The sequence below is a fragment of the Neolamprologus multifasciatus genome, chromosome 19 (assembly GCF_963576455.1).
Source record: "Neolamprologus multifasciatus chromosome 19, fNeoMul1.2, whole genome shotgun sequence".
NCBI classification, from domain to species: Eukaryota; Metazoa; Chordata; class Actinopteri; order Cichliformes; family Cichlidae; genus Neolamprologus; species Neolamprologus multifasciatus.
Genome location: NC_140457.1, coordinates 18772564 through 18785415, shown reverse-complemented (window position 1 = coordinate 18785415; position 12852 = coordinate 18772564). Strand labels below are relative to the sequence as shown.

Sequence of the window (12852 nt, the reverse complement as noted above, 5' to 3'; positions counted from 1 at the left end):
ATAATATTATATCTGATCGAGAAATCACTCATCTTTGGAAAAGAGAGTTTATTACAGAGAAATGGCTCTTTCCAAAATAAAAGCTATACTATACTCTTCTTCTGGGGTATACTCTCAGCAGCATATTAAACATATCAGGTCCCCATAAGGAGAATCATGTGCTAACGGCTGTCTAAATGACTCTGGTAAAGTTTGTAGCATGCATGCTTTTTGTTTTTGTCTGCTTCCACTTGTCTTTGCACTAGGATGATGTCGGCGTAAATGTGCAGTCATATTCGTTGTGTTCCCACTAGTGCTGTCAGCGTTAACCTGAAATGACGTTAACGCCACAACACGGCAAATCTCCGTTAACGAGCTACTGCGGATCGCCCCGTGCGTGGGGCTGGATGGCGTCAACACGTTAACGAGCAAACTGCACTAATGCAGTAGTTTCCACCCATGTAATTTAGCATTGCGTGGCACATCCGACATACTGTTTTACTTTTGTCCATGACGCGCTTACCTTCAGGGTCATACTTCACATGAAGACCAAAAATTTGCCATGTTGCAACGAGCTTAGCTTCTGTCTTGCTAACTTGCGTTGCGCTCAGTGGATCTGCGCTCGACAGTGCAGCCTAGGCAGAGTAGTCGAACGCAGATCCACTGAGCTCTCAACACAGACAGCATTGTCAGAAGAAAAGTTGATCAAATAAATTAAAAATTTTGTATTGTTCGATACACATGCGTACCGAAGTGAAAGCACTGTATCGAACGGTTCAATATCGATACGAGTATTGTTGCACCCCTAGTGTGTGTGTGTGTGTGTGTGTGTTTGTGTGTGTGTGTGTGTGTGTGTGTGTGTGTGTATACACACATATATGTTAAAGCTAAAATGTTATTAGTTTAGAAGTTCATTAGTTGTGTGCATAGAGTATGCTGTCTGTCACACTGCAGATGGGTGCGCTGTCTGTGAAAAGTGAAAGCAGAGGTCAAAATGAAGATGGTGAGCTGACGTTCCTGGGCCGAGTGCTGGCTCACTTGCCTTTAGACCTGTACCTGGGGAAAATGATTGTCCTGGGCCACGTCTTTGGTTGCCTGGATGAGTGCCTCATCATTGGTTAGTCTATCATGGTACTTAGTGGTATCTGTGGTGTACGGCATGTTTTCTAGAGACATAGCTTTACAGCCTAAATGTGTAACATGTTTTTCGGAATACTTCTGCACAACATACTCTCTCATTCTCAGCTGCCTCTCACTCTCTGAAGAGCTTCTTTGCGATACCGTCCATGCAGCAGATTGCTGGCCATAGGTGAGTCCGATCCAGCAGGTGCACTGATTTACAGACTCATGATGTCACATTAGATTTTGTGTACCAACACTGTGGCTGCATTTCATGCATTACGTAGTAAAGTAACTTGATTTAAACTAGAGCTTTTGACGCACCTTTACATGTTTAGTGCAGCGTAATATCTGATGCATTCAGAAAAATGCTCACACTCCAGCAAAAATGAAAAAGTATGAAAAAATAATGTCACATCACGCCACTGTTCACATCCAGTTTGGGATTTTTTAGTTTAGATCGTCAGTAATTTTTCTTCCAGTGTATACTGGTCATCAACCTCCTAAAACCCGACCTCTTTCATGGCATGCATTTACAATTTCTCTTTGGTGTTTGGGCTGATTGGGACCTGATGAATGTAAAAAAAAGAATGACCTGATTTTTGTTTCTGAGAAAAATTAGATCCACATAAGAGTACATTTGTTTTAATTTTGATAGAACAGTGGCAGTATAATGTCCTCGTAAGTGGATATCAGGCCCATGTAGAGCAAAATTTAGTATTTTGGTCTAGACAACCCAAAATGTGATGTCCAAATATGTGGACGCCAGGTAGTAGGGGGTTAAAGATAGACCTTGTGTATGCGTCGGGTATGATGATGTTGATGAAGGAGGCTGCAACATGCTAGCCATCCTACTTTCTAATCAAGAGAAATGGAAGGATACAAGTGTAATGACAGATGAGTTGGAAATTCTGTACGGTTAAAATTGGAGTGTACAAGTTATTACAAAGTAAGATACAGTAACTCAAAGGTGTTTACATTTCACAGGTAGTGAGCAGCTGAGCATAACCAGAATAATCCTCTTTTATCACACTAATAATCACCCAAATTTTTGCTGCTAGCCTTTAGAAAGGTTTAAGGCAATTAAGCATTCACTTTTCGGACCCAGACTTTTTATTTGCCTATAAACCAAATTATAATTTGGTTTATAGGCAATTAAATTGTCAGTTTTGTTTTTCTAATTGTATCATCAAACTGTTGTTTTTAGTTGAGGAACCTTCCGCCGTACAGTTTCCTGTATTACAAGCAGCTGATAATGTCACATCACGCCACTGTTCACCTCCAGTTTGGGATTTTTTAGTTTAGATCGTCAGTAATTTTTCTTCCAGTGTATACTGGTCATGTGTCTAATTGTAACATGCTTACATTAGAGTAAGGTCAAAAGCAGATATGGGTTGTGTGTTTTGTAATTATTTTTTTTTTGTATCATGTGTAACTCCAGGAGCAAGCTGGCTTTTACCCGTGGCACACCAAGTGATTCCATAGCTTTCCTAAATGCGTTCAAGGTAAAGAATTTTTTACATATCTCCAGCAGATTTTGATTTTGAGTGGTTTTTCATGCGTGGTTGCTCTATTCTGTCTTGTTTTTTTATGTTAGGCATGGCACTCAGCCAAGAAGAAAGGACAGCTGAGGCACCCAAAGGTATACTATGAACTAAATTACTCTAACCTTCAGCGATGTGTGCCACCCTACCAGGATAATGACCCCAAACACACCAGAAAGCTTTGTACAAACTACTTACCAATGAAAGAAGATCAATAAGTGCTGATTGCCACTCACTTTAACTCACAGTCAGATATTACTACAGTATTTGAAACAGAAAATGTACAACTATCTTCTTTCCTGGTTTCAGGATTTTGGATCCTGTGACAAGTGATTTTCCAAGGCTAATTCTCTATAAAATATAGACAATAATAGGTGCTGATGCCATTGCTGTTATCAGTTTTTAAGGCAACAAATCACATTAAATGGGTAGCCAAAAAATGGAGGAGCAGCTTGTTCTGACCATGTCTCTCCAACCTGACTATCCATGTCAGCGTCACAGGGATTAAAGTCTAGGAATAAGAAATAGGGAATAAATAGGAAAGGGGCAAGGATAGTCTATCATACAACACTGGTCAGAGTGGTGATATGTTTTCTAGATGATGTTGCCATAGAAACAAAACCCACGCACTATGTGGGAGGGCTTTTTATGAACCATCCCCATCAACCTGCCAGCACTTTGTGTGTTCGTACAGCAATTTTCTCTAGTAAAAAAGTTATTCGCCTGGTGACTTTTGAGGTCTCTTTTTTGGATCATTATCCTGCTGTAGAACCATCTTCTTTACAGTTTAACTTCTAGCTGACTCTGTGAAGTTGTCACTCAAAACAAGATTTTTCCTGTGTTTTTGCAATATATTCTGTGCCTTGTTTTTCATGTCAAAGACCTCACATAACAGTTCTTAGTAGCTGCTGTTATTGTTGTTATGGCCTGGTTGTTGTTTGCTGAGGCCAAAAAGATCTAGGTATTATAGAAATGATCAGGGTACCTACTTAGAATTTCTACCCTCCCATAAAAGTGTTGAGGTATTCAAATTCTAAGAGTGAATTAAACTTAACACAACATTATAACAATGTTTTTGGGTTTTTTTTTGTCTGTTTGTTTTGTGTTTTTGGCAAAAATTTAATGTATTTGCTGCCTTTTCTTCTTAGGATGAACTGGACTGGGGAAAGGAGAACTTCATTCAGATCAAGAGGATCAGAGAGGTACAGAGATCAAAGTTGGTCGCATGTGTTCAGAGAATAACATTTCAGGAGAAAGCATGACCTGAGTGCATTAAATAGCAGGCGTTAAGTGATAATTGCAGTGTATTTTAAGCTGATACAAACTTGGCACAAAAAGTAAGCAAATGAGCCACAGTTTCAGGGGAAATTAACAGGCTTTCCAACAGTGTTGCCAGGAAGCTTTGTTACAACAAAGCACTAAACAACAAAACACAAATTGCTTTACTTTTTGTAAGTTAATTTAAATTTGATTCCTTTTGTGAGGTCATGGGTAGCCCCGTGATGTCTTTTTCAAATTAGGTATTAAAATTTATAGTCCTTACAATGTTTTCTAGCTGTTGGACATGCAGTTTAAAGAAAGTATAAATACTTGCTTACTGAAATTGCTGACCAGGTTGCAGAGCTGTATGAGGAGCTGAAGAAGCGTGTGTCCCAATTCAACATGAATGTAGCAGAGGAAAGCCAGTTCTCAGACTACACCAGTGCACGCAAGCAGGAATTCATTCTTCAGGTTAGTCTTTGCTGAAAACTGTGGGATGTTTATAAATTGTCTTAAACATCATAGTGTGACAATGTAAGGAGCTTTGGGGTTGTTTTTTTTTGCATGTCATGTCTGAGTACATTTGACTGTCAGTTTGATGTAAATTGTGACTCACTGCTTCTTAGGTGGTCATTGCTGGTGCGTACTACCCAAACTACTTTCTCCAGGTGGATATAGATGAAGCCCTGGCTTCCAGAGAGCTGAGTGGCTTCAACCCCAGAACGACAGTGATGGTATTATTACCTCATCTACAGCTTGGCTCAGCTACACTTTACTTCATGTTAACATAGCACATTACGTTACTAACATAATAAGAATTATTTATAAACTTGTTAATAAGCAATTGGTTGTTGTTATCATTATTAGACTTCATGTACAATTCAAGCTGGCGGATGATTTACCTAAAACAGGCTTTACTTTTCTTGTAAATGTCTAAGAACGACAGATTTATCTCACTCCCTTTTCTCATCTTGCTTGCATGTCCTTAAAGTTTTTAAAGGTGTTTGATGGACAGTTTTTAATGAAAAGGGCATAAAATATTTATCTATCCATCCATCCATCGATTTCTTCCACTTATCCAATTAAATTGTCTTAAATGCAGATCAAGTGATCTTGTTTGTATTCACGTCTCCACAAAAATTTGTAGCCAATAGTGTCTCTGTGTTTGCCTGCTCTACACATTTATATTTGCTTGTCTAGCTGGAATCTGAAGCCAATTTTGCTGCTTTTGCAACAGACCAAGCTCCATTCCATACTTGAATTCACAAATTGGCCATAATGCTCTCAAAAGCATTAAAAATATTCTGTAAGCATCATTTCCTGGCTTCTACCTCTGACCACCAGAGTTGATTGTGCCCACTCAAAACAGTGTTTGTTCTTTAGGATGTTTCAAAAGCTGCCAAGAAGCAGCCCTCAACTCATTCCCTTTTTTAAAAGAAAGATATGTATATATAGTCCATCCACTGAGACACAAAGTCCACATGGACTGAATGCTCTGCTTCTGGAATGCTCCAAGTGTGATTTTAAACTGTGTGAAGGATAATACAAAGCTGCTTTAACCTCCTAAAACCCGACCTCTTTCATGGCATGCATTTACAATTTCTCTTTGGTGTTTGGGCTGATTGGGACCTGATGAATGTAAAAAAAAAAGAATGACCTGATTTTTGTTTCTGAGAAAAATTAGATCCACATAAGAGTACATTTGTTTTAATTTTGATAGAACAGTGGCAGTATAATGTCCTCGTAAGTGGATATCAGGCCCATGTAGAGCGAAATTTAGTATTTTGGTCTAGACAACCCAAAATGTGATGTCCAAATATGTGGACGCCAGGTCCTAGGGAGTTAAAGATAGACCTTGTGTATGCGTCGGGTATGATGATGTTGATGAAGGAGGCTGCAACATGCTAGCCATCCTACTTTCTAATCAAGAGAAATGGAAGGATACAAGTGTAATGACAGATGAGTTGGAAATTCTGTACGGTTAAAATTGGAGTGTACAAGTTATTACAAAGTAAGATACAGTAACTCAAAGGTGTTTACATTTCACAGGTAGTGAGCAGCTGAGCATAACCAGAATAATCCTCTTTTATCACACTAATAATCACCCAAATTTTTAAAATAAAGATTATTTTATTCCGTTTGACCTGAAACTATCAACTGAGCCCAGGTTCATTAGGAAAATAATCACAAAGTGAAGAAATAAGGGCCGCTTCACCACAAACTTAGAAGAAGTTGTCACTGCTGCTAGCCTTTAGAAAGGTTTAAGGCAATTAAGCATTCACTTTTCGGACCCAGACTTTTTATTTGCCTATAAACCAAATTATAATTTGGTTTATAGGCAATTCAATTGTCAGTTTTGTTTTTCTAATTGTATCATCAAACTGTTGTTTTTAGTTGAGGAACCTTCCGCCATACAGTTTCCTGTATTACAAGCAGCTGCAGTGCCTGTTCCGCCTCTGTGGACAGGTCAAAGCCATTTCCTTTGATAGCTCCAGGTACTAGAGGCTACTGTGGCAAGTCAAACATCATCACTCAGTACTTTGTCTGCTTGAACCTTTGTGCACTTAGTTTTAATCTCACTTTGTGTGTGTGTGTGTGTGTGTGTGTGTGTGTGTGTGTGTGTGTGTGTGTGTGTGCGCGCGCACTCAGAGCATATGTGGAGTTCTACAGGACATCCCAGGACTCTGGTGTGCTGCCTGAAGTGTCTCTTGCCCTCCTGCTGGCCCATCAGAGCCCTGCAATGGAGCTGTCAGTCTACCCCATTGAACAAATAGAAAACTGTGCTGGGAACAGACACATAACTCACATGAAATATTCACGGTACGCCGAGTTTCGCATATTTCAGATGCCAAATGTAGTTATCTCTCCAAGAGAAATCTAAGTCATGAGCTGAAATCTTGAACATGTTCGGCAAGGACAAAATGTCATCTTAACCACTAAGTTTTGGCTGTGTCTGTCATTTGAGGACTCAGTGTTTTTGGCAAATCTAACCCCTACATAACAGGCTGCAGTGGTCAGTGCCTTGGCCCCAAACCTTAATGTAATCTGACATCCTAGCACTCTGCATGCCTCTTGCCAGCAATCATTGGACTCAGAGTGGAGGTTTTAGGCAAAACAGTGCCAGCTTCTTCCTATATTTTGATAAAATACAGTTTTAGCTTCTTCTCATAATTTGTGTTTTTTTTTCCATAAAATATAATGTTCAGCTGTTGTTATTGCTGGTAGATTCTGAATAAAATTGTACGTTTGCTTGTTCTTAAAATGTTTTATTTCGGTGAACACATAGCAGACATCTGTTTACTCTTTAAAATGAGATGCTGACTCAGTTTAACTCATCACAGTAAAACGGCTATAAGTACACACATGCCAGTGTGTAGTCAGTGGTGACAGCGAAGCATCACCTAAAATCTCTGTTTCTGTGCAGCGTGAATGTTGACTTCCAGAGCCAGTCTGTCTGCCCAGTGGGAGTGGTCAGCAGCACCATCGACCCCGCTAAGCTACCCCCCAATCGCTTTTTTGTGGTGAACATCACAAAAGTTAGTCTTCTATTCTGTTTTTATTTCCCCTACTAAACACCCGACTTTCTTCATAAATAAATATTATGAATATTAATGGATGTATCGTCTCTGAAATCTGCTGTAGGTGGTGGAGGTTGGTCATTTCTGGGGGTTCCAAGCAGATGAAGCCAGCTTGGAAAAACAGCGCCAACTGACAGCAGATATTAACACATGCACGCTGCATCCTTTAACTGTGTCGCTCTACCCCAACCTGCTGTGCCTGGCTCCCTACTCTGAGTTCAATGAGCAGAGCATGTACTACCGTGCCAAGATCCTACACATGCGTGGCAACACAGTGGAGGCAACACAGTCTACTATTCTTCATAGATGATAGATTTCACATTTGAACTCTTTTTATTGCACATATATATATATATATATATATATATATATATATATATATATATACATACACACACACACACACTTCTAAACTCATAACATTTTAGCCTTAACATTTAAATATTTTATATGTGTATATATATATATATATATATATATGTCTCAGAAAAAAATGTAAATGTTGTTTGTTTGTAATTTTTTTTATTAATAACTGCAACTTGCTCAACTTGAAATCTTCAAATAGATCTGGGTCCTGGTATTTCAGTGCTTCATGAAATTGGATGTAGTTCCTCCTTGGTCTCTAAAACCAGAGAACATTTTTTGTACATGGTAATTTTTGCAAATTTATCATCCAGGCGTCTCATCTTTCTGCAGGTCTTCTTTTTGGACTATGGCAACAATGAGATCGTTTCCTGCAGCAGCCTCAGAGAGCTGCCGTCTGATCTGCTATCTCATCCTTTCCAGGTGGCAACATCATAAATGCCACAATCAGTCAGCAGATAAAATGCATACCAGATTAATAGTAACAGATAAACTGCTTATCATATCAGGCTCAGGAGTTCCAAGTCACTGGTATGCGTCCTTCAAATCAGTCCATCATTCTGGGAAACCAGTGGAGCAGCCGCGCCCGCAACCGCTTCATCAATCTAGTGAAGGGCCAATCTCTCATCGTGTCCCTGTACTCCATCCTCTATGGTGTGATGCGTGTGGATCTTCTCATCCACTCTGAGACAGCAAACACCAGCGTGGTAGACTTGCTGGTCGAAGAAGGACATGCTGTGAAGGCTGAAGAGAGCTTTGACTCCAAGGTGACACAATAAGCAGAAAGAAATACTAGTTATCTTAGCAGCTTAAGATGAAGTTATTTCAGTTTTTTAAACTGAACTTAAAACAAAACTTGTATTGAAAAAAATATTTTAGCTAATTGAAGTAAAAATGAAAGCTAGAATTTTAAAGACAAACTATTTGGGATGTGTGGCCTCAGGTTTGCTGCATGTGCTGCAGGCAGACTGAGATGCATTGAGACAAAAAAAATGTAAAAATCTGTATGAATAGATCTGAAGCATTTTGTGCTTTTCTCAGTCAAAGTATTGAATGTTTTTGTGCTCTTGCAGCAAAACCATGAGGTGCTGATGTCTCTGTACAAGGACATGGAGGAAGGTATATATGTGCCCAACTCTGTAAGCAACACCTGGAGCAACCGCAAAAAAGAGGAGAAGGAGCTCATCGACAGCCTGCTTACCCACTTTTCCAAGCAATCCCAGTCCTATTCCAGGACAAGGGTACGAAACAATCCAGGCAAAGTTTTGCACATTTTGATGCTTCTAAGAAGGAATCAGAAAATATGTTACAGCATGCTTAGTAAACAGGGCTTTAACAATTCTGAAACCAAGACTAAAAATGGAATACAAATGCCCCAAAAGTAGTTAATTGTCACCTTTGTGTTCCTGTGATGCCTGTGCAGTGCTGGTAATTCCTCATGAAAGCATCCTAGTCTAGTAAAACTAGAATGGTTGAAGATCTTTAAGGTTTTGAGTGAATTGTTAGAAAGACAATATCTATAGCTAATAGTGGGTTTTGAATAACACTGAGTCTTTGGTGTTGAATGTGTGATGGATGCCACTGCCTTTTTTACTGTTTGCTGCTGTCAGTTTTTCCAGAAGAGGGAGCCATTTCAGTGACTCAGGTCATGTGTTTGTGTTCATTCAGAGGCACACCCATTCAATGTGACAGCCAGAACAGTGACGACACAGTTTTGCATCACTGTGATCAGTGAATGCATCATGTTATGTCTGATTGCTGTTCCCTCTGACACTGCAGGTTCGTCTGCATGGACCAACCAGTCCTCATATGATGAGCTTCCACAGCTTGAGGAGCAACATGCTCTACAAGTAAGCACTACGGAGATTTAAAAAACAAAACAAAACAAGAATATGTACCTACAACCACCCTCCCTCTGCCTCAGCTGATGATCACTGTATCCTCCTGCAGGACTGTATGTATAGAGAAGAACAGCATCAACTCCTTGGCTCTGAATGAAAACCCACATTGCAGACATCAGAAGATGCTGGTGGCTGGGACTGTGTCAGTCAGCTCCACAGGTACCAGATAAACAAAGTATCACAAGGGTAGTGTCCTCCTAGTCCTGTTCCCAAGACTATAAATTGGGGAGTTGCATCAAGAAGCTTGAGCTCTGAATTCAGCTTTAATCATAATATTTGTGACTTTGAAATATAAGCAAGGCACAATATTAAATTTACACAGAAAGGATGACATAATGAGGTGGTTCAAATGCAGAGGCACTTTAATGGTAAAAGCACCATCACCTCTAGAGTTCAACCTCGACTTTGGAACAGCCAAAAGCATCTAAGGCTGTAATTTGACTCAAAAATTCAGTATTTCTGTTTTAGGCCCTGGTCTCCTTTAGAGGTGATCAATAAAATAATGCACTAGAAGCATTTTGAGCTAGCTGAAGGTGACTACTGATTTTTTATTTTTACCAAATAGAAGGGTTTGCTTTAATCTAGGCTAGAGAAAACAAAGCCATAGATGGCTTTTTCCAGGTCAGATTATGAGAGCATTGTTTTGATCTTGGCAATGGGTCTTATCTTATGTAGCGCTTTAAGGGTGTGTTTGTGTTGCAGGTACCCGTATTCTGCTGAGAGACACCTCCATTTTGCCAGACATCCCTGGACTGCCTGGACTTGTAATGATGCTCTTCACTCCCATCATGGAGCTACGGTTGGTTAAATGTGCATTTTCGCTGCACAAATATGTACAGAAACTCACATTCTTATTTACCTAACATATTTATTTTTAGCACTGATGAAGAGAGAACCTGCTACACTGGGGCACTCTGTGGCTTAGGCTTCAACAGTCAGAAACAGGAGGCCATCCTGCCTGAACATGACATCGAACTGGCCTTTGATGTGAAGTTTGATGTTGACGACATCACTGAGGTAAATTTAACCTCAGAGACCGTTGTGTAAAATCATCAAAACAGCCACTCAAAGGATTCTGAATAGAAATCTTTGTGCATGTTTGAATAGTCAGTGTCATTTAGGAAGGTTCCTACATGGCAGGCATAATAAGAGTTTTTCAGTTCTCCAAATATTAAGAACGGCTTGCTGTGTGTGCTTCGGTGTTGGGGAAATTTTAGTATTTTATTAATCTGGTAACACTAACCATTATGTGTAAGTATGTGTGCACTTTACTCATGCAGTTTGCTAACATTTGCTAATACATTAGCTCTCCACCCTTTCATCCAAATGTGATCCAGATGTGGTCATTTCTGTCATTAGTGCTAATGTTGAAGCTTGAAAATAGAGTCCTAAACTACTTTTTATACAGTTTGTAGCTATGCTTTGTGATACTGGCAGTGGTGTGTGTGGATGGTAGTACTTCAATTGTTTGTTTAAATGATGTGGCACCTGATTGATTCTTTGTTTTCAGATAAATGCTCTACGAATGGCTATAAACCACCTTGTGTGCGAAGGCCCAAATGGCACTCTGCATCTGGGGACTGACAGGATCAGCCAGCTGCAGGAGGACTGTCGGGACCGCCTCATCAGGTCTGATATAGATACATACTGGGGTTGTTCCTGGCTCCGGTCTTTGAGGGGTCAACATGCACAATTGAGGTGTGTATATATATATATATATATATATATATATATATATATATATATATATATATATATATATATATATATGTATACATACATACAATTACCCACTCGCCCTGTGGGTGCTCTTTATCCTCAAAGCTTCATCAAATAACGCAAAAGCCAGATCAGCTAAAATGAGAAAGTATGACAATTACCTCGAGTTTGGCTTCATCAAGAATGACGATGGAAAACCCAAATGTGTTGTGTGTCTTCAAGTGATAGCAAATCAAGTAATTAAGCCAGCTAAGCTATAGCGGCATCACGTAAAAAATTACCCAGAGTTTAAAGATAAAACGAAGTAATTGTTTTTCAGTGAAAGGGTGTGGATAACATGCATCAGAAAAAATTAATGGTGAACCTGATAACAACTTCAGAAAAAGTTCAGTGTGCCTCAGTGCACATTTGGTTTCAGATGACAGGGTGGCATCCCAAACTGGCTCCTGAGGGTATGCAAATATTGCTCCCCTTTCCTGCCACTTACCTCTGTGAATCATCATTTTCAACTTTGACTGTGAAGTATAGAGCTCGTTTATAAGTGGAAGATGATCTTCGAGTCTGTTTGTTATCCATCCTTACAAGAATAGAGAAACTTTGTAGTGAGAGACGCGCTCATCCTTCTCACTGAGTTAGGGAATAATTGTTGTTGATGACTGGATTGACTGTGTAAAATAAAGCCAGATAAGGCAAAATTGCTAGATTTTTCATTTTTCTGCAAATAATTTTAATAAGGGCAATATAATAATAATAATAATAATAATAATAATAATAATAATAATAATGGATTGCATTTTATATAGCGCTTTTCGGGACCCCTCAAAGCACTTGCTCTGAGTTTAAATACATCTTGAATTTGCCCTGAGTTCAAAAGTGTTCACGTTTTTTTAAATTTTGTTTTGTTTATTTTCTATAAAGTTCATAGTTCGTTGAAACAGATTGAGAGTATTTATATTGAAAAATTTAAAATATAAATAATTCCTCCATAATTTAGGAGTACAAAAGGCAGTCTATGAGCATGGGGATTAGAAGGGGGTATATGGAACAATTTTACCCCTGTAAGGGGTCCCTGGCCCCCAAAAGTTTGACAACCCCTGCTCTACCAGAGGACTGGGAGCTTTTTCTTGATGGTCTTTCTTTAGGGAAGGCCAAAATGTCTTTGGTGGACAACATTTTTTTTGTTTGAAAAAACAGTAAAAATGCTGAATTTTTAAGTTATTACTGTTTTTATTGTGCAGACTGTTCACGAAGTCTCTGCCAAGGGAAGCCATTGCTCCCCAGTTCTTTGAAAAACTGGGAAAATGGAACCAGGTAATGAGCAGATCAGTGTACTTTTATTTATTCATTTGATCATCTGCTCTGCTTAGGCACATTTAGGTCCTTGTGCTT

General features: G+C 39.2%; 1 protein-coding gene across 1 annotated transcript in view; it reads left to right on the top strand.

Moving 5' to 3' along the window:
* The window catches only part of tdrd9 (tudor domain containing 9), a 36285-nt gene that overhangs the window by 21986 nt on the left and 1447 nt on the right, over positions 1-12852 (top strand). The window contains exons 15-34 of the mRNA XM_085142302.1: positions 934-1096; positions 1225-1288; positions 2540-2603; positions 2696-2740; positions 3791-3844; positions 4257-4373; positions 4529-4636; positions 6297-6397; positions 6552-6722; positions 7327-7438; positions 7545-7760; positions 8177-8266; positions 8353-8610; positions 8917-9084; positions 9623-9693; positions 9794-9903; positions 10447-10543; positions 10623-10761; positions 11255-11373; positions 12702-12774. Coding sequence (XP_084998428.1) covers positions 934-1096; positions 1225-1288; positions 2540-2603; positions 2696-2740; positions 3791-3844; positions 4257-4373; positions 4529-4636; positions 6297-6397; positions 6552-6722; positions 7327-7438; positions 7545-7760; positions 8177-8266; positions 8353-8610; positions 8917-9084; positions 9623-9693; positions 9794-9903; positions 10447-10543; positions 10623-10761; positions 11255-11373; positions 12702-12774 — 2340 coding nt within the window. The remainder of the gene's footprint in view (positions 1-933; positions 1097-1224; positions 1289-2539; positions 2604-2695; positions 2741-3790; positions 3845-4256; positions 4374-4528; positions 4637-6296; positions 6398-6551; positions 6723-7326; positions 7439-7544; positions 7761-8176; positions 8267-8352; positions 8611-8916; positions 9085-9622; positions 9694-9793; positions 9904-10446; positions 10544-10622; positions 10762-11254; positions 11374-12701; positions 12775-12852) is intronic.